This window comes from Lotus japonicus, chromosome 6 (genome assembly GCF_012489685.1).
Source record: "Lotus japonicus ecotype B-129 chromosome 6, LjGifu_v1.2".
Classification (NCBI taxonomy): domain Eukaryota; kingdom Viridiplantae; phylum Streptophyta; class Magnoliopsida; order Fabales; family Fabaceae; genus Lotus; species Lotus japonicus.
This window is the reverse complement of record NC_080046.1, coordinates 61,158,579-61,180,257: the sequence shown is the minus strand read 5'-3', so window position 1 is coordinate 61,180,257 and position 21,679 is coordinate 61,158,579. Positions and strand designations below refer to the sequence as shown.

General features: G+C 34.7%; 7 protein-coding genes and 1 non-coding gene across 13 annotated transcripts; 6 read left to right on the top strand and 2 right to left on the bottom strand.

The window, feature by feature from the left end:
- Positions 1–265: 265 nt before the first annotated feature.
- TRNAF-GAA (transfer RNA phenylalanine (anticodon GAA)) lies at positions 266–338 on the bottom strand. The gene has a single exon. It is a non-coding gene; the product is annotated as a tRNA-Phe (tRNA).
- A 1,307-nt stretch (positions 339–1,645) lies between these two features.
- LOC130723044 (uncharacterized) lies at positions 1,646–4,624 on the top strand. The gene is made up of 5 exons (XM_057573968.1): positions 1,646–2,041; positions 3,343–3,370; positions 3,537–3,883; positions 4,128–4,155; positions 4,320–4,624. Exons 1-5 carry the CDS (start codon positions 1,681–1,683, stop codon positions 4,513–4,515), a joined length of 960 nt encoding a protein of 319 aa, XP_057429951.1. The 5' UTR covers positions 1,646–1,680; the 3' UTR covers positions 4,516–4,624.
- A 620-nt stretch (positions 4,625–5,244) lies between these two features.
- Positions 5,245–8,506, top strand: LOC130723839 (uncharacterized). 2 transcript variants are annotated; one of them, XM_057574976.1, is made up of 5 exons: positions 5,245–5,316; positions 5,616–6,301; positions 6,381–6,802; positions 6,895–7,573; positions 7,651–8,506. In XM_057574976.1, exons 2-3 carry the CDS (start codon positions 5,665–5,667, stop codon positions 6,737–6,739), a joined length of 996 nt encoding a protein of 331 aa, XP_057430959.1. In that variant the 5' UTR covers positions 5,245–5,316; positions 5,616–5,664; the 3' UTR covers positions 6,740–6,802; positions 6,895–7,573; positions 7,651–8,506. The 2 variants fall into 2 exon arrangements, with proteins under 2 accessions (XP_057430959.1, XP_057430960.1); XM_057574977.1 differs by having other exon boundaries at positions 5,256–6,301.
- On the top strand, positions 6,745–7,520 carry LOC130725726 (uncharacterized). Its single transcript, XM_057576929.1, has 2 exons — positions 6,745–6,802; positions 6,895–7,520. The coding sequence occupies exons 1-2, from the start codon at positions 6,745–6,747 to the stop codon at positions 7,518–7,520; spliced, it is 684 nt and encodes a 227-aa protein (XP_057432912.1).
- An 817-nt stretch (positions 8,507–9,323) lies between the features above and the next one.
- Positions 9,324–11,290, bottom strand: LOC130725725 (serine/threonine-protein phosphatase 7 long form homolog). Its single transcript, XM_057576928.1, has 4 exons — positions 10,653–11,290; positions 10,473–10,578; positions 9,808–10,209; positions 9,324–9,722 (listed from the first exon to the last, which is right to left on the bottom strand). The coding sequence occupies exons 1-4, from the start codon at positions 11,288–11,290 to the stop codon at positions 9,324–9,326; spliced, it is 1,545 nt and encodes a 514-aa protein (XP_057432911.1).
- A 2,605-nt stretch (positions 11,291–13,895) lies between these two features.
- LOC130725724 (HMG1/2-like protein) lies at positions 13,896–14,258 on the top strand. Its single transcript, XM_057576927.1, has one exon. The coding sequence runs from the start codon at positions 13,896–13,898 to the stop codon at positions 14,256–14,258; it is 363 nt and encodes a 120-aa protein (XP_057432910.1).
- Positions 14,259–16,274: 2,016 nt separating this feature from the next.
- LOC130723514 (replication protein A 70 kDa DNA-binding subunit C-like) lies at positions 16,275–17,912 on the top strand. 3 transcript variants are annotated; one of them, XM_057574592.1, is made up of 6 exons: positions 16,275–16,687; positions 16,816–16,902; positions 16,987–17,254; positions 17,340–17,436; positions 17,524–17,645; positions 17,771–17,912. In XM_057574592.1, the coding sequence occupies exons 2-6, from the start codon at positions 16,876–16,878 to the stop codon at positions 17,890–17,892; spliced, it is 636 nt and encodes a 211-aa protein (XP_057430575.1). In that variant the 5' UTR covers positions 16,275–16,687; positions 16,816–16,875; the 3' UTR covers positions 17,893–17,912. The 3 variants fall into 3 exon arrangements, with proteins under 3 accessions (XP_057430575.1, XP_057430574.1, XP_057430573.1); XM_057574591.1 differs by having other exon boundaries at positions 16,275–16,902; positions 16,987–17,060; positions 17,175–17,254; XM_057574590.1 differs by having other exon boundaries at positions 16,275–16,902.
- Positions 17,913–19,039: 1,127 nt separating this feature from the next.
- On the top strand, positions 19,040–21,672 carry LOC130723697 (uncharacterized). Of its 3 annotated transcripts, none has more exons than XM_057574813.1 (10): positions 19,040–19,243; positions 19,359–19,468; positions 19,698–19,819; positions 19,923–20,190; positions 20,321–20,417; positions 20,517–20,638; positions 20,719–20,803; positions 20,886–20,991; positions 21,084–21,269; positions 21,364–21,672. In XM_057574813.1, exons 3-10 carry the CDS (start codon positions 19,799–19,801, stop codon positions 21,457–21,459), a joined length of 981 nt encoding a protein of 326 aa, XP_057430796.1. In that variant the 5' UTR covers positions 19,040–19,243; positions 19,359–19,468; positions 19,698–19,798; the 3' UTR covers positions 21,460–21,672. The 3 variants fall into 3 exon arrangements, with proteins under 3 accessions (XP_057430796.1, XP_057430797.1, XP_057430794.1); XM_057574814.1 differs by having other exon boundaries at positions 19,692–19,819; XM_057574811.1 differs by lacking the exon at positions 19,698–19,819.
- The last annotated feature ends 7 nt before the right edge of the window (positions 21,673–21,679 follow it).

Sequence of the window (21,679 nt, the reverse complement as noted above, 5' to 3'; positions counted from 1 at the left end):
ACTTCAATTCAAAGAAAATTTGATAAAGTCCTTTTATTAACCAAAAAAAGAAATGAATTTAATTAATGCAATTGCAATCTAAAACAAAATAAAAACCATTGATTAAATTTGTAATTGATTGATCAACAGAAATTGCAATTTAAATATTTGCAAATCAATTTCGGTTATTCTATTTGCAATTTATTGATCGGGTAACTGGGTAAGCAATAAGAAAAGGTGAAAGTGAAAGTTGAAACACTTAAATGGCAGGAAAAAAATATTGTTATGCGGTGAGCGTGGATCGAACACGCGACCTTCAGATCTTCAGTCTGACGCTCTCCCAACTGAGCTATCCCCGCTTGTTGTACAATCATACAGTATCAGCAAATTTGTTGACTATAGAGCGATTTAATTAATGTTCTATGAGAATGTTCCAATTTCAATGAAGTTCAAACTTCAAAGTTATGGGTATTTGATTCCTATCGTATTTTTCGTTGTTGCTTTGAGTACTCCTATTTTATTCGATTTATAACTTAAATCTATCAATATCCTAATTTCAACTAACCCCACGTATACTTATTTATCTATATTTCTCCATGTTAAATTCAAGTTCTTTTTTCTCGTATGGTTATCTAATTCATTACTTTGTCCTTCTAGAATAGCTCAAGTGGTAGGAGCTGCATGACATATATGTTGGGAAAGGGGAGGTCAGAGATCGATTTCTGACAGGTGCAATTTATCTTTTCCATGTACCAAAAAAATAATTCTAATTCATTACTTTTTATTTTAAAATTGTGACTAAAGTATATATGATGAAAATTTCAGTAAACTTCAACTCAATGCGCTTAATTTGAATTGAAATTGTGTTTGTTTCAACTGATGTTTGATTCCTCTTAAATAAGTTTTCATGTTGAAATCATGAATAATAAAAAATGGTGCTTAAAGCTATTAGATATGAAATACTTTTCCAACTCAAATTGAAATACCCATTAAGAAAAAACTATATATTTTTGAACTATCCAAACTCCATTGAGGAAAAACTAGATATTTTGAGGACTATTTATATAAAACTATAATATCAATATCAATTCTAAATAAACTAAATATCTTGATAAATCTTAATAACTATTTTATCTTAAAAGATTTAAAGTTAAGACTTCGGACATAAAACATAAATTCCTAAAAACAAGAAAATATTATCATAAATAACATGATAAAGTCTACAAAAAAAACATGATAAACTAAGTATCTTAACTAACATAAACGTCAACAATTATATAAAATAAAAATACAAATATATAGAATAAATACATCACAAAAAAAAATCTATAAATAAAAAAAAGGATCCAAGATAAAACCTATTTTACTTTAATAAAAAAACCTATTTCTATAATCACAAGTAATAAAAAGCATCTCAAATACATTGAAATTTAAATAAAATCTTGATTTTTTTTAGTAACTAATCTTGAACTAATCTGAAAACCAAAAACAAATCACAACAATATAAATCTTAAAATAAAAATATCTTCTCCTAATTAATTAGGACTATATATATAGGTACATCATCAGAAGTGCTGCCTCCTCATTCTACCTTTCTTGTGATCACTCGTTGCACAAGAATAAGAGAGAGTGAGATCTTTTATTTTCTGTTTGTTTACAAAATCTTTGTGCTGGTGTTAGGGAAAAGAAAACGTATTCACAATGAGATCCCTATACAAAGCTGCAGTTTCTTCTCTCATTCTTCTTCTTGCAATCGCATTCCTCTGTACTACTGTCAACTCTGAAGACCACACATATTGCTCTGCCATGGATACTGCGGATCAGACATATTGCGTTGCCATGGATGGTGTTGATTCCGAGACTTTGCAGATAGCGTTGAATTGGGTGTGTGAACCGGGACGAGCGAATTGTTCTGAGATTCAACCAGGAGAAAATTGCTATGAGCCTGATAATGTCAAGAATCTTGCTTCTTATGCGTTTGATAGCTATTACCAGAGTCAAGGCCAATCTCCCGAGTCTTGTGATTTCAATGGAGCAGCTACAATCACTACCAATGATCCTAGTAAGTGACATTCATGACTCTTTTTGGACCTTTCGGTAGATTTGCTCTTTTTACAAGGATCCTCTCAAGTCTCAATTGTATGTTAAGTTTCATCATCTCATTAATTTGTGCCATTATTTTATATTAGAATTATAAGTCTCTATCCATTCCTATATAAATATTGGCAAGTAAATGAATAAATTATTCACAATGTAAATATTAGCGCACTTCCCCTTTCATTTCTCTTCTTTTTTTTCGTATTTACTTTGTCTCTTTATCTTTACCTTGGGAAGAGGAAAGGAGAGAAGAGAAAGGAACTAGTGAAGTACATTAAGCTTTACATCTTGAATAATGAATTGATAAATCAATGGAAGTATATATGGATAATTTTTCATTCACACAATAACCAGCAACAGAAGCAACGAGAGGTGATTCCATAAATCACAACGAATAAGATCAAGAACGGCCCATTTTTTACTATCAAGAAAAACTAAACGTTTACCCTTAGTCATTTAACAAGTAGTGTGTCGGATTAGCTTAGGCAAAACAGACTAAACATTTAAACAACCCTATTCTTACAACTTATTAATAATATCAAAATTAGCATGACAATGTCAAAGTTCAATTCCACTGCCTTGTGCTTTTTTTAACTCGGTTTGGTCATGTTAATTTTGATCTTATTAATAAGTTGCAAAAACAGAGTTGTTTAAATGTTTTGTCTGTTTTCCTTAAGTCAATTTGCTGCAATATTTGGCAGATTACTACAAGTAAATGATTTGTTTTTTCATGATAATAAAAAATGGGTCATTCTTGATCTTATTCATTGTAATTTACGGGATCATCTTCCGTTGTTGGTTATTGTGTGAATGAAACATTATTCATATCTTGTCTTCATGATTATTACTTCCATTGATGTTTATTTGATTGGTTTCTTTATTTAATTAAGATTTGAGTCTATTCACTACTATATAAAATATAAGTAAGTATTTTATCTTATATTCTAACACACACTACCTTAAAGTGAGAATGCAATGGAGATAAGAGATATATAAGAAAAAAAAAAGAGAGAAAAATTAAGAGATGAGATGAATGCTATGATTGAATGAGAACAGATAAATAAAAAATTGAGGTGAAAATAGATTGATAATATGAATGAATTATAACTCTATGATAAATTCTCTAAAATATAATCAATATATTATAAAAAAATTGTTATATAAAGCTCCCCAATTTTGTATGTCTTTCTCTTCGTTGTCTCTTCCATGTGTAACTATTGTGATTAATATTTTCTTTGCCCTTTCTCTCGGGGAATACCTTTTCAGGTCATGGAAGCTGCATATTTCCTGGAAGGTAAAAAATATTGTCTGCTTAGCTCCCGTGTTTTATTTTTGTTCATTTTATTTTAATAATGCTGACATAAATTGCTCTGCAAAGCTGAACTTATTTTGTATTTTAATTTGATTTGATTACTTATTTCTATTCCTAAGTATGTTTTGCCTTTTGATGTGATGAGTAGTAAGGAATCAAGCAACAAGACTACTCAATCATGCAATGCAGGGGAGAATTTAAAGCTCAGAACCTACAAGACTACTCAATCATGCAATGCCATGGAAACTGTGGATCAGACATACTGCGTTGCGATGGATGGTGTTGATTCCGAGACTTTGCAGACCGCGTTGAATTGGGTTTGTGGACTGGGAGGAGCAAATTGTTCTGAGATTCAACCAGGAGAAAATTGCTATGAGCCTGATAATGTCAAGAATCTTGCTTCTTATGCGTTTGATAGCTATTACCAGAGTCAAGGCCAGTCTCCTGAGTCTTGTGACTTCAATGGAGCAGCTACAGTCACTACCAATGATCCTAGTAAGTGACATTTATGATTCTTTTTGGTTAGTTTTTCAAGTTTTAGACCTTTTGAATCGAAAATTGAGATCGAAATAAAGTGATAGCGTGGATGAATCATAACTCTATGATGAAATACTATAAGATAGAATCAATATATTATATTTTTTTTTTTCATATTCTAACAATTTAGATTATTTGTTCAAAATATCTCCCCAATGATTAATATTTTCTTTGCCATTTCTCTTGGGGAATACCTTTTCAGGTCATGGAAGCTGTATATTTCCTGGAAGGTAATAAATATTGTCTGCTTAGCTCCCCTGTTTTTTTTTTCTTCTTCATTATATATTAACAATGCTGCCATAAATTGTACTGCGAACCCGAGCTTATTTTGTATTTTAATTTGATTACTTGTTTCTATTCCTAAGTCAGTTTTCCCTTTTGATGTGATGTGTAGAAAGGAATTACTCAACAAGACAAAGCAAGAGGGGAACTCTACTCAATCATGCAATGCAGGGAAGGATTCAAAGCTCATAACCTTAAGCGGCAACAAAAAGAGTGAAACCAAAAACATTTTGCTCATTGCTTACTTGGTTGGTGCTTTGCCCACAGTGTTGTTACTCCTTTTGTGTGTTTTGAGAGCGAATGTATGATTTGATTATCTCTAAGTTTGTAAATATTAAAGCAGTTTTCTATTTGTGTTTTTAGTTTCATAGCACATGTTTTTCTAATGTACAAAACATTTTGTTCAAACTATTTTTTTTCTCCTAAATTGTTTTAATTTTTAATAAAACAATTTTAATTTCAGAACATTGAAAAGTGAATCATACACGCCCTTATTTTCAAAGGTAATATATATTATGACATCTAGTTGGATGATTCAAAGATATACATGTTTATAAAGAATTTGGGGGCAAACATAAATGGAGCTTAAGCATACGTTGCCCTCATCCATGCCTTATGTCTGTCCACATTTCTGCAAGCTGCAAAAGTTGGTTGAGGGTCGTCAATAATATCAATCCGAACATATTCTATTATGATTACTATTTCATTATTTGTCTCCTTATATTTTTTTAGGAAAAAAGACTCAATCAATTCATTTTTAAAGTAATTTTAAGAATTTTTTTTCTAAATAATGCAAAAAAAAATTTTAATTAGCAAAAAGGGGCACAAAAAAATTTATTTAGCAAGATGGAGTACTTTTAGTGGTTCCGCGAGTTTTGTTGCGGTTTCCATCTATAATTTCTGAAAAAGTTCTGACTGATTGGGAGGTGCAGGGTGATTGGAAATTATTGCTTTATGATGGTGGGATTCGCAAGTTTTCTTGCGTTTTCCATGTTCTGAAAAGCAGAGTTGGAATGATGGGTCAATGATGGTGTCAGGGTGGCAGGGTGGCAGGTTGCACGTTGAAGATTGGTGTCGCAACTTTTCCTGCGAATTCAGGTGCTTTTCAGGTGGCAGTACTGACATGGAGGGAAAGGAATGGCTAATATAGAATTCTCAATTTTTTTTGCGAATCCAGGATATACAAAATGACAAAATAAGCGAGATTGACTGGATTCTCAATTTTTTTTGCGAATTCAAAACACTATAAGTTCATAACTTGAAACTCCTGAGTCTCATAACTTTCTTCTACGAAAAATACACTTGAATATTTTCAAAACTTCAATCTCCTGCATTTCATAACGTTTTTGTAACCCAAAAAAACCTTTGCAATGGATCAAGTTATTACTTTTGTGTATTACGATGGTAGGGTTGTCCATGGCGACCAAGGTGCCATATTTGAAGGTCGGAGAAGGTCCATGCATCTGAAGCGAAACATAACCTTCGACCGTTTGAAGAAGAAAATCCACGAAAGGTTGAAGCTGCAAAGGAACCAGATGATTTCTAGAGTCAGCTCTAGATTTATGACGACACCGAATCCCATTTTTTTTACGCATTTTGAGATAGTTGATAATGTTGATGTTCAAGTCATGATGGATGCATTTAGTCAGCAGTCATATATGGTTCAGCTGGAGCTGTATGTTGAAGTTACTGAAGCTGGAAGTTCATCAATGTCAGTGCCGACGTATCTATCGTCTACTCAACCGAGACCCACTGAAGACGGTGGTAGACATGTTGTTGATGAGGAGCTTCATGCAGAACCATATACTGTGCCTTTTAGCGTTATGAGTATTGAAGAGGCCAATATCGTCGTTCCTTCGGATGTCGCAGTTAATTTGGGCGATGATTATGACTACCGCCTTGACAATGATAATGTGGACGGTGAAGTCATTCCTTCATACGATGACCACAATGAAGATGAAAGAATGCAAGAAGGAGGTGACGAGTCTGACACAGACGAAGAGGGAGACCGACACGCTAATCCTCAGCCTCAGATGGCACTTCATCCTGCTGATCAACTTGCGGCACCAGTGAATGTCAATGTTGAAACTCAAGGTATGTACAATCAACATATCTCATCAAGCGTTGTTTTTTATAAATATATGGTACTTGATATATTTCTATAATTTTATAGGGCACCCAAACACGGCCCCATTCTGGAGTGCTTCTTCGCATTATACATATATTAACTGGGATCACCCAGATGAAGAAACTGATTTTTATCCTGAAACGGATGTGTATGGATCATGGAAGCTTGGTGATGACTTATGTAAAGGGTTGATTTTTGAAAACAAGCGTGCTGTACATGATGCCCTGTTACACTATTGTCTTAGACTAAATCAAACTTATAAGATGAGTGAATCCAAGCCAGAGTACTTTACTGCAAAGTGTCAGAAATCCGTAGATGGCTGCCCGTGGAGGATAAGGGCACATCTATCCAAGAAAATTGGTAAATGGACCATATCCAAATGGGGGGTTCGCATACATGCTTAAATGCAATGACTTCTCAAGACCACAAGAAGATGACGTCCACCTTCATGTCCAACTACATTCTTGGTATATATTGCTTACATATGATTACTATTTCGCTACACATTTACAAATATGAAATTGCTATTAACTTACATTATTTTTCTTTTATGTCTTAGGCATGGTAAGTGCCCAACCAACTATCCCTATTTCCCTCATACAAGAGAGGATAAGTGGTCAGCTCAATTATAAGGTATCATACTTTAAAGCTTGGAAGGCGAAGCAAAAAGCACTTGCTCGCGTGTTCGGTGATTGGGAGGAGTCTTACGACCTGCTCCCTAGGTGGTTGGAATATATGCTGAGGTTTTCCCCTGGATCCCATTACGAGTTTGTCACAACTGACTATAAGGACCAGTATGGCAATGTTGTTCCTGATTTCAAGAAATTTGGTCGAGTGTTTTGGACGTACAAACAATGTTGTGACGCATTCAACTATTGCAAGCCAATGATACAAATTGATGGCACATTCCTCTACGGAAAGTATAGTGGAACTTTGCTTATTGCCACGACACAGGACGGGAACAGTAATGTGTTGCCTTTAGCTTTTGCAATTGTGGAGGGAGAAACACTCGGTGCTTGGACGTGGTTTCTTCGTCTGATGCGTGTGCATGTCACCAGGAAACAAGGGATATGTCTAATATCAGACAGACACGCCAGCATTCTCTCAGCAGTGGGGAATCCGTCTAACGGGTGGCAGCCACCAAACGCTTATCATGTGTATTGCATTCGGGCACGTTGCCAGTAATTTCAACAACAGGTTTCACAACACAGAGCAAAAAAATGAACTGATAAATATGGGTAAGTTTGCGTCTGTTCATTAGTTCAATGCGATGTTTTTTTAATATGGAATATTGAAATTTGTTTGAAATGTGCAGCTTACGAGCCTTGCCCATATCTTTTCGAGCAACGCTTAGCGGCTTTTCGAGGGCACAACACAGCTGTCCGGCAATGGATAAATGACATTAGCAATGAGAAATGGAGCCGAGCTTGTGATGTGGAAGGTCGTAGATATGGCCACATGACCACGAACTTATCTGAGGCTGTGAACAAAGTGTTCAGGGGTGCTAGAAACTTGCCTATCACTGCACTTGTTAAATGCACATATGGCAGGCTTGTGGAATATTTTGTGCAGCGAGGTTCTGCAGCAGCAGCACAACAAAGAGCCGGCGACATATATTGTAACAAGGTTATGGAGGCCATGACAAAGAATGCGACGATTGCCCAGTCTCACATTGTGCGGACATATAGCATAGATAGGTCCAGGTTCGAAGTAGAGGAGGGATTCAACCAGCAGAACCATCGCAGTGGTTATACGTGGCGACTGAACTTAGATGAAAGAACTTGCGAATGTGGACGCTTCCAGACGTTCAAATATCCTTGTTCACATGTGATCGCCGCGTGCGCCAACCAGAGTTTAGACTATCTTCAATATGTGGACCCTGTTTATACGATTCAGAACATTGTGGATGCGTATTCAGGGCAGTGGTACCCCATTGGGAATGATCTGAACATGCCGCCCAGAGCTGGGCCTAGAATTGCTCCAGATCCTGCCAAAATACGGAAGAAGGGTCGTCCAAGGTCTACCCGTATAAGAAATGAGATGGACTTGAGGGAGAATCAATCTCAGCCGAGTCGGAGATCGGTGTCACTACAAAGATAAATATGTTGCTTTAATTGTGCAAGCTCTTAAATTAATCACCGTGTGTAAGCTTGAAGTGTAGTCCAAATGCATGTAAGAAATAATTATGTTAGAGGGAGTATTATTATATACTCGTATACTATATACATATATATATAAACTAAAAGTTTAATGTATAAACTAAATTTGTATTATATACTCGTATATATATATATAAAAACTATATAATACTCGTATATATATATATATAAACTATATATATTATATATATATATAAACTATATACATTATATATATATAAACCCAAATATATATTAAACACTAATATATTACACACCAATATATTACACAGCAACTTTAAAGTCTAAAATATATTACACACCAACTTTAAATTCACTAATTATAAGTAAATGATAAAACAAATCAACAATTTCGACAATTAGGATAAGGACGGTCTCTTGCATCCCGGTATGGCCTATCTAGGTCTCCCCCCGCAGCTGCACGGTTCAAGTCCAGTTGGAAGTTAGCCTATGTCTGTTGGATCTGGGAAGGGTCTATATCTTCCCAGAATTGCGGTCGAGGAGGATCCAGCAATTCACGAATTGCAACACCATCCCAGTCACCCATTGGATTCCAAGTATCTAAACTAACTTCTTGCATATGCACTGGCGGTGTTTGAAAGTTGTCATAACCATGTTGTGACCCAGCAAATGACTGTTCACCAACAAAATTTGTTGATGACACAAATTGTTGAGAATGTGATCCATCAAAATGTGGTGCCGGCACATATGGTTGAGCCTGTGAACTGTCAAAATGCGGTGTCGGTATATACGGCTGAGACATGGATCCATCAAATTGTGTTGAGGGAGTATATTGCTGAGATCCATACATTGTTTGAGTCTCGGGCATCTACATCGGTGTCTCTTCCTGATCATCAGGAACACCAGAGGACCCCGCCCCATAATAGTATGGTCGGTATGTCTCATTCAGATCAAGGGGGTACAATGAGTACTGTCCATGTGGAGGTGGTAGTGTTCCCCCCTGAATAATAACATGTTCAGGAATCTGAGATTCTCGCCGTCTTCCAAGACCTTCCCCTTCTTCTTTTCCAGTCGGCGGTATGTCATTTGTGGTTGCGTGTGTAAACTCCATAGGAAAGCTAGGAACCGATGCAGCGGGATGAGATATCCTGTCACTTGCATGGCAAAGTGTAAGGCAACGAGCAGCTTGGTTCTGAAGGTCATGATCCGTGTATAGTGGGCGACCTTCAGGTGTCAGTCCATACCATACATGTTGAACGCGCATAGCCTACATTATTAATAACTGAGTGAGGATGTTACGTGCATATATGAATAAAGAAGTAAAAATATCACAACAACTTAAATATAATAACCATTTGCCCTCTTGCTGCAGCCGCACGCGTCAACCAACGAACAGAATACTTGTCGTACCAAATCATGTACTCATCATTTGGCCCAACAAGAGTATTAGTCTCGGGTTGGTTAGCCAACCTCTGGTGCCTCTCCGACCACAGCTGTATAAAACCACGCATGTTATGTACCCAATTCTGCTTTTCCTTCCCTTTCAGAGAAATATCATGCATTTCATTAAGTTGAGACGGTGCATCCGGTACAGGTTGAAACATCCCGAATTGTTGCATAACTCGATCCGGTTGATGCCACTCTGAAACGTGATAGAGTACCATTGGCACCACAGTTCTCCATAAATGCATGTTTTCTCGACAATGTTCCGAAAGCCCATTGAGAACACGATCAGAGTACGGCTTCCACACAAACTACATACACAAGAAGGATAGGAATTTAAATGAAAATAAAGATAAGCAAAGTACGACATCCACACAAGCTACTCACGTCATTAGAACTCAAATCGTCTAATTTGGTGCGCCACCACTCGATTTACTTCTTTGCCCACTTTATTGGTTTTTCCGGGGGAGGATCCCTCCATCTGTTTAATATATAAAAAATGAATGAACCGTAAAGTTTGAATTTAAGGAAATGAAATTAGCAACAAAATTTATTATTTAAATTATGTGCATACCTTGCCGCGAGTGGGAGGCCACGGTGCAGCCTCGGTGGATCCGGGCCGATTCCTGGAATCCTTAGCCATGCCCACACTTGTATCAAATAAGCACAGCTGCCAATCTCTGTACGTGAAGCACCAGTTGCATAGCACAACTCATGATAGAGAAGTGCTAGTACGGCTGAACCCCAACTATACTTTGCGGTCTCCTCAAAGTCTCGTAAGAGAATGAGATATCTAAGAGGGACATGTGAACCGGTGTGGTCACATAGTAAGAAAGTGCCAATTAGTCGTAAGATGTATGCTCTTGCAGCATACATAAGTTGTATCGGGTCGGCACCGCCTAGATTATGAAAATTAAATTGCTCACCTAGCCAAACCAACTTCAAGCCACCTCCTTTGATAGCACTGGCGGGTGGCACCACTCCGAGCAAGTCCTCTACAAGCTCAGACCAATCACACCAAGTAACTCCGGTGACAGGATTCCCATCAATGGGTAAGCCAAGATGAACATCAACATCTTGCAGAGTGATAGTACACTCTCCGAACGACATATGAAACGTGTGTGTCTCAGGCCTCCATCGCTCCACCATAGCTGATATTAAAACTTTGTCAAGTTTCAGAGACCCAGCTAAGGCGGCTTCGTAAAATCCGGCTTGACGAAGGTGGCCTACAATTTCAGCGGGAATAAAATCTCGAAAATCCCGATATTTTCTCACTTTCAGAATTCTATTTATTTGGTTCCATGCAGCAATAGACACGTGCTTGCCATCCTTTTGCAAATACAACACACTATCATTCCTCGGACCCAATTTGATCACTTCTTGGTCAGCCATTTAGCTTGAGAGAGGTTGAGGCTGAATGAAATTGAACAAAAGGAAGAGGTTGTGATGAGAGTTGAGGTTGTGAAGAGGTTGGGATGATAGTGGAAGTTGAAGTTGGATAGTGGCGGTCTATTTATAGGGGTTTCAGACCGCCACTAGTAGCCAAGTCAATTCGCAACAAATGTTGCGAGACCCATGTCAATCATGCATGCATGCCTCGTGTCGCCCATGCAAAATAACATTATTGGATTCGCAGATAAACTTGCGAAACCCATTATTTACCAGTCAAAACCACGTGCAACCTGCCACCCTGCCACCATCATTGACCCATCATTTCAACTCTGCTTTTCAGAACATGGAAAACGCAAGAAAACTTGCGAATCCCATACGGTCAACCATCATAAAGCAATGATGTTTCCAATCACCCTGCACCTCCCAATCAGTCAGAACTTTTTCAGAAATTATAGATGGAAACCGCAACAAAACTCGCGGAACCACTAAAAGTACCCCATCTTGCTAAATAAATTTTTTTGTACCCCTTTTTGCTAATTAAAAAAGTTTTTTGCATTATTTAGAAAAAAAAAATCTACTTTTAATGTTGAGAGGACTCTTTTTGTGTTTTTGTTTGCATTAGTAGGTATTGGAACAAGCTTAAGATTTAGTTCCGGGGGATTGGGAGAATGAGACTGTAAGTCTGTAACCATGGCCCCACCCCTCTTAGGTGTGTATATAATTAGAGTAACATTATGATATAATTAAACTTAGCTGTTCTGTAAAAAGCAAAATATGATACCCAATTCTAGGGGTGAACGATATTGGCAGTGTTCAAGCTTATAATAGAAATTATAGCCATTGGAAAAAAGCACCTCTGAGAACATCTCTATTGACGAACCATTTCAATAGTACAGGTGTTGTTGTCGTGCCATGAGACACGCCCATATTCGGACCATCAGCTTTATTTGTTCGAGTTTCGCTTCCCCAATCCAAGCGTAATCAAATACACAAAAGAAAAGGAGTTGTCTAAATGACCCATGATAAAGTTTGGGTTAAGTAACCCATCATCCAATCACATTGAAGATAAGTGAGTTGGAATTTCTATATTTTATTTATTAATTTATTTCCAACTCATTTATCTCAAATGTGATTGGATGATGGGTTATTTAACCCAAACTTTATCATGAGTCATTTAGACAACCCCAAAAGAAAAACGCTTAATGGTACAAATATGGAACTTGCGAACATACTAATTATTCCAATAACCACCCATGTATTCCGTCAAAGAACAAGTGGGTATGCATGCTAGATAATGCATTTGTGAGTTTTGCCCAAAATTAATTCGCACTGTATATATAGCATTACTGATACACAAAAATATCAGACCAAATTCTCCTTTTTTTTCTTTCCTTATTTAGCTATTTATATTGCACTTTGGGTTGATATACCTCTATTTCTTTTATTAAATAAATTTGGATTATTAAAAAAATATTTGACCAATCTCGTCTACGTTAGACTTAGTGTTTGGGTGGGGTTTGGATCCTCTCATGTGTAAAAAAACTTGAGAGTGTCAAGTTTCATCATCTCACCATTAATTTTATTTTATTTTTCATTTATTATCTACACAAAAGTTAATTGTGAGATGGTAAAACTTGACACTCTCAAGTTTTTTTACACTTGAAAGGATCCCAGCTCGTTTGGGTGGGATGGGTGTTTCGGTTCGGTTAGAGAAGATTGAATAAAGATTAGCGTACATCAAAAGGTGTAGACTACCAGACAGAGATAGGAAGAGAAAAAAGATAAGTGATACATGTGATATATAATGTGATGTAATCAGAAGAAAAATATAGATAATAAAAAGATGTCCCAAGGTGTTTGTACTATTTAATGGTCTATGAATCAATAATTAGAGGAGATTCGTTGATATTATAGGACAATTCAAAATTCCCAATAATTTTTGTTTATCAAGCTTGATTTTAAATTAAAAAAGAGCAATAGAGAAAAAATTACTAAATCTATCGGATTATCCGTGCAAATTGAGATATTGCACAATATTATTTTTAGAGTTTAATAAATATGCATCGTCAATGTATAACAGTTTTACACTTAATCCCCGTATATCACCTAAGAGGAATAATTAATTTTGTTTTAAAATTTAATTAAAACAAAAATATATTTTTTGAATTATCGGAATTCAATTGAATAAATGTGTAAACAATATTTACATGATAATGCACAATCATTTAATCCTTATTTTTATCTAAATATTATTTTATTTAATTTAAAAATGAGCATAAAATCAACACTGTTATATACATCGAAATTTAGGGGATTATGTACAACTTACTCAACTAATCACCGCTCTAAGATTAGGAGCTAATTATGTACAGTATATACTGTTCCTAAATAAAAGATACAACTGATCGAGATATATATGTATGAGATAAATATGTACATAATATATTGTTTCTAAATAAAAGATACAACTGTTCCAAAATTGTAGGAGATAAATATGTTATTCCTAATCATAAAAGATTATCCCAATAATTATATAATTACCTAGCATCTCATATCCCTCGCTCTATTTCTCTCTTCTAAACCCTAACCGCCAATAGCTTCTGTGATGAAAGGTGGAAATTCTAGGACCGGATCTAAGAGCACTGATTCCAAGCTTGCTGTGAAAAAGAATGGTGGAGGCGTCACCAAGCCGGCCAGGAACACAGCGTGGTTCCATAAGCTAAAGACACCTCCTCCTCCAGATGAGTTCTTGGTCTTCCTCCGGGATTTTGTTAGGAAACAGTTCAATAAGGAACTTCATGATAACAAACCTTTGTCTGCTGCTATTATGGCTAAAGCTGCTTGTTCTAAATGGAAGACCATGTCTGATGCTGAGAAAGCGTCCTATGCCGCCGAAGCACAAAGACTGAAAACAGCTTATTATGAGAATCACGTTCTTACCGAGAAACTAAAGGCTCTCAATATGTAGGGTGTTCATGAGCTGTTTTTTTTATATATTAAAACTGGTTGATTACCTTTCGCATCAAAATATGTAATTGAGCTTACATTCCAAAAGCCTAAGCTTAATAGTTATCAATATTTCTTTCATGTTAAGGTAGCGTTTGACCCGACTTATTTTTAACTTAAAAGTTACTTTAAAGCTAAAGATAAAAATAAGAGCTTTAAATATGAGGTTAAAGTTGTTTGGTAATTTTCATATTTTTTCCACCTTAAATAACATGTGCTATTCACACGTACTCATCTAAACATTTTGTCAAACACTTGGCTTGCGCTTTTATATACATGATCAAACCTTCACAAACCTTCACGACACTTTTGCCCACAAGTATTATACAGATCAAACACAATGGTCAAAGCACATCTACAATTTAAAAAAGTTTTCATCCACTCAAGTGACTCAACCCATCTTTCCAGACATGGTCATTTCCCTGTTGAAAACACCAAAATTAACCCTTCCATAACACTTTGAAATTGATTTCGTCAACAATTAATATCAGTAAAAATCAAAATAGAAACAAAAATTTGTGAAGAAGGAAAGGGTCTTGTTCCTGTCAATTTTTTTTTTAAATACCATGTCTTGGCCTGTGACCACCATGACAGAGTTCATCCTCCTTTTCAAACCATCACTTCCAAGTTTCATCCTTCTTTCTATTCGACCAGTTAGCAGATGCCCTTTGATAGCATGTAATGGTGAAGAACGAAGTTTGATGATTAGCGACTTAGCGATCCACACAATAGATGTGTGAAATAAAATTTAACCTTTTCAAAAAAGCTCCTATTGATAGCCTTGACTTATAAGTTACTTTTCTTCATTTTTTTTTGTAAAATTTAAGGAGCTTATTTTTTAAGGAGCTTATGTTAAAATCTGTTTGGCCCAACTTTACCTTAAAAGTGACTTTTAAGTCAGAAATAAGTTGGGCCAAACACTCCCTAAATTCAAAGTTCTTAGTTCATGGCGATTCCCCTTAATCATGATTTTAGATTTGAGTCTCATATGCTTATAGTCTTTAGATAATGAAAAAAATTCTCCAAACTCAAATTGAAACACTCATTGAGGAAAAACTGCATATTTTTCAATTATCCAAACTCCATATAGAGATATTGCATAATATTATTTTTAGAGTTTAATGAGTATGCACCGTCAAACTCAAATTGAAACACTAACTCATTGAGAAAAAACTGAACGGTCACCTGTTACTTCAGCCAAATTAATGTTTAGAGAGATAAATTCTATGGTGGTGGATGCTCATGCTCTACAAGGACACCTACAACTTCAAGGACCAAATTAACTATTCACTAAAAAAGAAGTTATACTAAAATCCTCTCGGTTTGCAATAACCTTTTCTAACTATGCTGATGATACACATAAAACCACCAAATTCTTGTTTACACATTTTATGGCTAGAACTCTCAAAAGAATATGCGTTTAAATATATTTTCATACTCTTGCATCTTATTAAAGTGCTTTGTGTCTTAAGAAGAATAATTTGTACTAATTTACTAATCTATAAACACTACAAAGGGAGAACTTTTCCTCTACTGTTCACTAGGAGATTTTTATAGCATGTGTGTTGGTGCACCATAAGGTCCTGTTTTTGGGTACTTTTTGTTGCTTTTCATTGCTTTTCCTATTACTTATTTACTTTTCATGGTTTGTTTATATTAAATTGTACTTTTTGTCAGCTTTTCTTTCGTTTGCAGCTATTAGATAGAAAAAAAAAATGCTATAATTTTTTTAATTTAAATACTGAGTAGGCAATTTTTGCATATATTAGATTTGTGTATGAGATAATTTGGGTTAATTAATAGCTTATTAGGGATTATAGTTGTCAAATAAATAATTTAAATAAGTAATTTTTATTTAATAATTCAGTGTTCACAGGCTGAAATTAAATATATTAAGTACAAAGTTTAAAATAATTCACAGTTATAAGTAGGTAATTAAATAATATGTTTTGCTTTGAAATGAAGATTTAAAATAGGGTTAAGTCTTAATGTATCGTTCCAAACACTCTGCAGATTAGGTTTCCCCTTTTCATCTTCCGTCAAAAAAGCAATTCCTTCGTTCTTCTCTCTTCTCTTTCACGGGAATTCTGAATTGTTCTTTGATTATTGAATTTTATTTATCAATTGTTGATTACCATGGAGATGACTCATGTTCAACTCCAATTTATTCGTGAAAGCTGGCAGTGGTGGTGGTTGAAAAACTTTTTTGTTGGGTCCAGGTTATGTATTACTTTTTGGGTTTTAAACTATGCTGTGTGATATGAAGAACTTTATGGTATGTGGTTTTACTTTTTGCGAAAGTAGCAGTTGCTGAAAAACTTTTGGTGAATCAAGTAATATGTCTGACAGACCTTCTTTGAGGGCTATATAAGAGGTTCCATTTGTCATTTGGTATTGTCGAAAACAAAGGTTCTTATTTGTAAGTTTGTTTTCAATCTACTCTGATTCTGATGACTTCTTCTGTTTCAATCGATTCTGTGTTGGCTCTTTGTCCTCCAAACCATAACTGGAGGATTAAGGTTAGGGTGGTGAGATTGTGGATTGCTGATTCCTACACGGGAGATAACAAACCTGTGTCAATGGAGCTGATATTGGTGGACCAATATGTTAGTCTAAAATTTTTAATTTTTTGTTGTTAGGTTTCAAGTGTTTTATAAATTTTAATTGTGTTCTATGTGAATTTGTTGCAGGGCGGAAAGATTCAAGCTTCAATTAGGAAAATTTTGTTTAGGAAGTGGGCTGAGGTTATAGTTGAAGGAAATATGTATGTGATGACATTTTTCCATTTGATTCCAAATATGGGTTCCTACCGCCCCACTGAACATGGCTTTAGGATCTTATTTAATAACAAAACCAATGTCATTCCATGTGAGAGTAGTATCATACCAAGGTGGGGATTTACATTGAAGGATAGTGAAGCTGTTAATGGAGATGTTGTGCAGCCTGAGTATTTAGTTGGTAAAGTCTTTGTCATTATAGAATGTAATGGATCAATTTCATGAATTATCCCAATTGATTAATTTTTTTTGTGATTTCTGTTTAGATGTGTTGGGTTTGTTGACTGCTGCTTCTGAACTGAGGACCTACATTAAGGATGGAATTTCCACTAGGATGTTGTTGATTGAAATTAGTGATGAGAAGTAGGTGTATGCATTTCAAGTGTTATGATATGGTCTAAGTTAGTTGTTATGGTTGTTGTAATTAACTTTATTTCATTATGTGAACAGGGGTAAAGTAGAGTGTGCTCTATTTGGTGATTATGCTGATATTGTGTCTGATTTTATTGCTGCTAATGCCAATGAAAAACCCGTTATTGTGTTCCAGCTTGCCAAGATCAAAACTTTCAGAGGTGGGGTTTGCAATTTTATTTGTGGTTTGAATATGATATATATATATATATATATATATATATATATATATATATATACTTTTATTTTTTTGAAGTTGTTGTAATATGCTTTTATGGTTTTGTAGGAAAAAATGTATTGCAGAATGTGATGAAAGCTTCGAGGGTTATCTTTAATCCTGAAATTGCTGAGGTTATTAGTTTTATGGATAGGTACACGATATTTATGTGGTTCAGTGGTTTATACTGATTTCGGGAATTAAAATTTGTTAGTGCTTGTGGCGTAAGTTTGGTATGTTGTTGCTGAGACAATTTACCGTAAATCAGTTGTATTTCTATTGTAATTCTACTAAGTTGGTTTATCAATGAATGATTATGGTATGTGCAGTGTAATTAAGAATCTCTTGTGTTGAATATGCTTTTTACATATTATTTGAGTCATTCGAATATTTGAATTTCCAAATTTATTTATTATAATCTGGCTTAGAAATAAACTTAAGTTGACCTTGCATTTAGGCTTTGTGGTCAACTTCAGTACATTATTTGATGAGGACATAACATATATTTCAGAAGACTTGAAATTTGTTTTGTTAGTTTATTTTAACTATTTAGGATTTGGAAATCACTTTTAGGGTGATAACTCATACAGAGGTTTACATTGTGAAAACTCTTACAGTGGGGAAGTAAAGTATGATATTAAAAGTTGTGTAGTATTATTTATTGTTTATTTTTTAGGATATAATGAATTATTGTCTTAAGATGAAATATCCTACTAAAGGTGATTTTCCATTTTTCATATTAAGCAAAACCTTTAAGGTATTCAAAGTTTAAATAATAAAATTGTCTAAGATTTGTTGTATTGCAAATAGTATCCACATAGTATAAGATTTTAATCAGAAATGAATATTGTTGGTGTTTATATTATTTTACAGTTTAAATAATTGTTATATGATATTAAACCATTTTATTCTTTCTTCGGATTGAAGTTAATTAATGTATGTTTAAACAAAGAGATTAATTTCTATGCACCGACGGTGTAAATAAGTTTTACACCATCATTCAATCACATCCCTCCATTTTAATAGTTCACAATTAATTTTGAATTTAATAATATCTAAAATAGAAAATGGAAGGTTGTGATTGAATGATGGTGTAAAACTTTTTACACCGTCGGTGCATAGAAATTAATCTCTTATGTTTGAATTTATTGTTGGGCTACAAATATTATGGTAATGAAAAGCAATAGTTGAGTTTTTTTTTTAAAAAAAAGAGTTTAGTAAATTAAGTTATTGTTTTATTTGTGGAGTACTTTTTGAAAACAATAGATGGTTAATATCTAATAAGTTTTAAAAAAAATTGATACGGTTGCTCATTTAAAAAAATTACATTTAAATGGTGATGAGGTTTTAAATTGAGGCTGTCTTACAAGAGGGTCGCAGTTGAGGGTTTATGATTGGGAATTCTTGAACCTGTGGTCTTCCAGTGGCTGATGCAGTCGTTCGATGTCTGTATAGTTGTTTTGTTTGATTTCAATTGGAAACCCTGAGTTGATTATACGAATAGAAAGTGCAGGCGTGTGTTGATGTTATAGAAAATTTGCGGTTCGTTCTTTCTCTCCTTTTGTTAACTCATTTTAATTTCCTTGCATATGTGGATAGCTAATTTTTGATTTTGTGTATTTTATTTGTACTTTTGGGGGAAAATTAAAATTATTAGGATGCTATGATTTGGCGAAATTGAGTTTCAAGCATTGGAGGATTATAGAAGTTAAGTTCAGAGATATGACTTGGTGTAAATTACTTTTATACAGTGCAGGGTTACAGAAGGTACGTTCAGAACGACTCTGCTCCTTTTTTGTGAAGTAAAAGTTATTATTTCCCTTTTAAAGACATTGAGGGTTGTCATGGTAACTTTTGTTTGAGGGTAGGAGTATTTGATAGCATCAAAAGGTTTTAAAAAGTAAGATAAGTTAATGTTAGAGCATCTATAAAAGGGTTCCCATGTTTAATTTCATTAACAAGTTATTGAAGGTTGTTTCAATGGATAAAGTTGCAGACCTGTGTCCTCCAAGCGTTAGATGGACTATCAGAGTGAGAGTAATTCGTAGATGGGTTTTACCTGCCTTACCCATTAAGGATGTTGTTTCTTCTCTAGAGATGGTGTTAATGGACCAATATGTATGATTATTCTCTTTGTTATATGCAATCAATTGCCAAAGTTGTATTCTCCAAGTTGATCATTCTCTAATGGTTTTATGTTTTGTGATTTGTCTTCATGTAGGGAGGAAAAATTCAGGCCTCATTGGGAAATGTTATGTATCGCAAATGGGCTCATAAATTTTCTGAGGGGAATGTATACGAGATAAATTTTTTTATTGTAATTGCTACAAAGGGATCATATCGTGCTACTAATCATGCATATAGGATTCTTTTCAGCGGGAAAACAAAGGTTTTTCCATGTGATTGTAATGTTATACCAAATTGGGGCCTATCTTTGAAAATGTCAACGGAAGTCTCTTCAAGTGATGCTGAAACTGTGTATTTATGTGGTATATAAAGTGCACTGTTTTTATGTTTTCTAAATATGTAGAGTAGATTCCATGATGGGTGTTTTTACTATAAGTTAGTTATTGTATATGTTTGAATTGGATTTCTTAGTCTTTGATATTACTGTGACAGGTATCATTGGTTTGATCAATGCTGTGTCACCTGTTAGGGTTTGTAAGAAAGGTGTTGTAGATCTGAAGATAATGGTGATCCAGATATTGGATGAGATGTTATATTTCTATTCTTGGGGATCAAACTCTTATTATTTTTTATTTCAGTGTGTGCTAAATATAATTCCTGCTTCATTTGGTTGATTTTATGTATGTAGAGGTCAAGTTCCAATTGTTTTGCTTGGCCAATCTGCTGGTATTGTATCTGAGTACTTATCGAACCACCCCAATGAGAAGCCTGTTGTTGTTGTACAGTATGCAAAGCTTATTGAATTTCAAGGTAGATTCCATTCTTCAGACTTGTTTTGTATCTTATTATTAGTTCTATTGTGTAATAAATTTGAATGTTGTTATTTGCAGGGCATAAGTTATTGCAGACATTAATACCTGTGTCTCAGATTTTCTTGAACCCTGACATTGAGGAGGTTACAATGTTTAGGACTAGGTATCATGTTGTATATGATAGTTAATTATATTTTTAGTTATTTAAGTATTTTCTTTATATGTGTTTTACTGATTTTGTGCAGGTTTTGTGGGAATGTGTCTCATTATGGTGGACCTATTTTGGAGTCATTCGATGTAGATGATTGTCATGCGAGATTTTATGATTTTGAAATAAGATATCCGAATAAGGTTATTTTGAGATAGTACCTTTATCATAAATTGATGTAGCAGGTCTTTATTTCATGTATCATAGTTATAAAGTTTATCTAATTCATGTGTAGGATTTCCATTATGTGGATTGTGTGCCCTGTTTTTGTTTTTCTGTTGGAGAATATCAAGTTACTGAGTTAGAGCAGGATGTGTTAAAATGTGAAGAGGAAAGCTGTGATGGTTATCTCCGTGAATGTGAATTATTTGAACTGACGGAATCTCATTTTGTGTCTGTTTTGTGGCGGCAGACATTTTTTGTAAGTGTATTTCCTATTGTTGTATATTACTATTGAGATTTATAACTGTCTTATTGAGGTTTTATGGTTTTGGTGTTCATGGTCTTTATGATAGGAAAATTGTTGTGAAGGATTTCCATGTGAAGAGTTTGATGGTGTAGAAGATGTGGCGCTTTATTTTGAAAAGGAAGCAGTTGCAGGAGGAATTTAATGATGCTCAAGAATTTAATATGGGCCAGGGACTGATTTTAATGATTTATGATTAAGGGGTAATGAGTTGGTTATGTTTTGTATTATAATCCTAAATGTAAGGAACATCTTATTGACGGATTTTAAATGGTTGTAGTAGAAGTTCATTTGAGTACCATTTTCTCCTGTTTTGACTACTTAGTAATGAGGATGGCAAGAAGGTTTTCTTGTGTTATTTAGTT

What these genes read in the sequence shown, in the direction of transcription:
- LOC130723044 (XM_057573968.1), top strand. Translation starts at nt 1,681, where the DNA reads ATGAGATCCCTATACAAAGCTGCAGTTTCTTCTCTCATTCTTCTTCTT. An exon ending in AATCACTACCAATGATCCTA is followed by an intron (nt 2,042 to 3,342) that starts GTAAGTGACATT and finishes ATACCTTTTCAG; the next exon opens with GTCATGGAAGCTGCATATTT. An exon ending in AGCTGTATATTTCCTGGAAG is followed by an intron (nt 4,156 to 4,319) that starts GTAATAAATATT and finishes TGTGATGTGTAG; the next exon opens with AAAGGAATTACTCAACAAGA.
- LOC130723839 (XM_057574977.1), top strand. Translation starts at nt 5,578, where the DNA reads ATGGATCAAGTTATTACTTTTGTGTATTACGATGGTAGGGTTGTCCAT. An exon ending in TGTCAATGTTGAAACTCAAG is followed by an intron (nt 6,302 to 6,380) that starts GTATGTACAATC and finishes ATAATTTTATAG; the next exon opens with GGCACCCAAACACGGCCCCA.
- LOC130725726 (XM_057576929.1), top strand. Translation starts at nt 6,745, where the DNA reads ATGACTTCTCAAGACCACAAGAAGATGACGTCCACCTTCATGTCCAAC. An exon ending in CATGTCCAACTACATTCTTG is followed by an intron (nt 6,803 to 6,894) that starts GTATATATTGCT and finishes TTTATGTCTTAG; the next exon opens with GCATGGTAAGTGCCCAACCA.
- LOC130725725 (XM_057576928.1), bottom strand. Translation starts at nt 11,290, where the DNA reads ATGGCTGACCAAGAAGTGATCAAATTGGGTCCGAGGAATGATAGTGTG. An exon ending in GACTTTGAGGAGACCGCAAA is followed by an intron (nt 10,579 to 10,652) that starts GTATAGTTGGGG and finishes CTTCACGTACAG; the next exon opens with AGATTGGCAGCTGTGCTTAT. An exon ending in GGCCTCCCACTCGCGGCAAG is followed by an intron (nt 10,210 to 10,472) that starts GTATGCACATAA and finishes TTGTGTATGTAG; the next exon opens with TTTGTGTGGAAGCCGTACTC.
- LOC130725724 (XM_057576927.1), top strand. Translation starts at nt 13,896, where the DNA reads ATGAAAGGTGGAAATTCTAGGACCGGATCTAAGAGCACTGATTCCAAG.
- LOC130723514 (XM_057574590.1), top strand. Translation starts at nt 16,747, where the DNA reads ATGACTTCTTCTGTTTCAATCGATTCTGTGTTGGCTCTTTGTCCTCCA. An exon ending in TGATATTGGTGGACCAATAT is followed by an intron (nt 16,903 to 16,986) that starts GTTAGTCTAAAA and finishes AATTTGTTGCAG; the next exon opens with GGCGGAAAGATTCAAGCTTC. An exon ending in ATTGAAATTAGTGATGAGAA is followed by an intron (nt 17,437 to 17,523) that starts GTAGGTGTATGC and finishes TTATGTGAACAG; the next exon opens with GGGTAAAGTAGAGTGTGCTC.
- LOC130723697 (XM_057574811.1), top strand. Translation starts at nt 19,424, where the DNA reads ATGACTTGGTGTAAATTACTTTTATACAGTGCAGGGTTACAGAAG. An exon ending in ACAGTGCAGGGTTACAGAAG is followed by an intron (nt 19,469 to 19,922) that starts GTACGTTCAGAA and finishes GTCTTCATGTAG; the next exon opens with GGAGGAAAAATTCAGGCCTC. An exon ending in AAATAAGATATCCGAATAAG is followed by an intron (nt 20,992 to 21,083) that starts GTTATTTTGAGA and finishes ATTCATGTGTAG; the next exon opens with GATTTCCATTATGTGGATTG.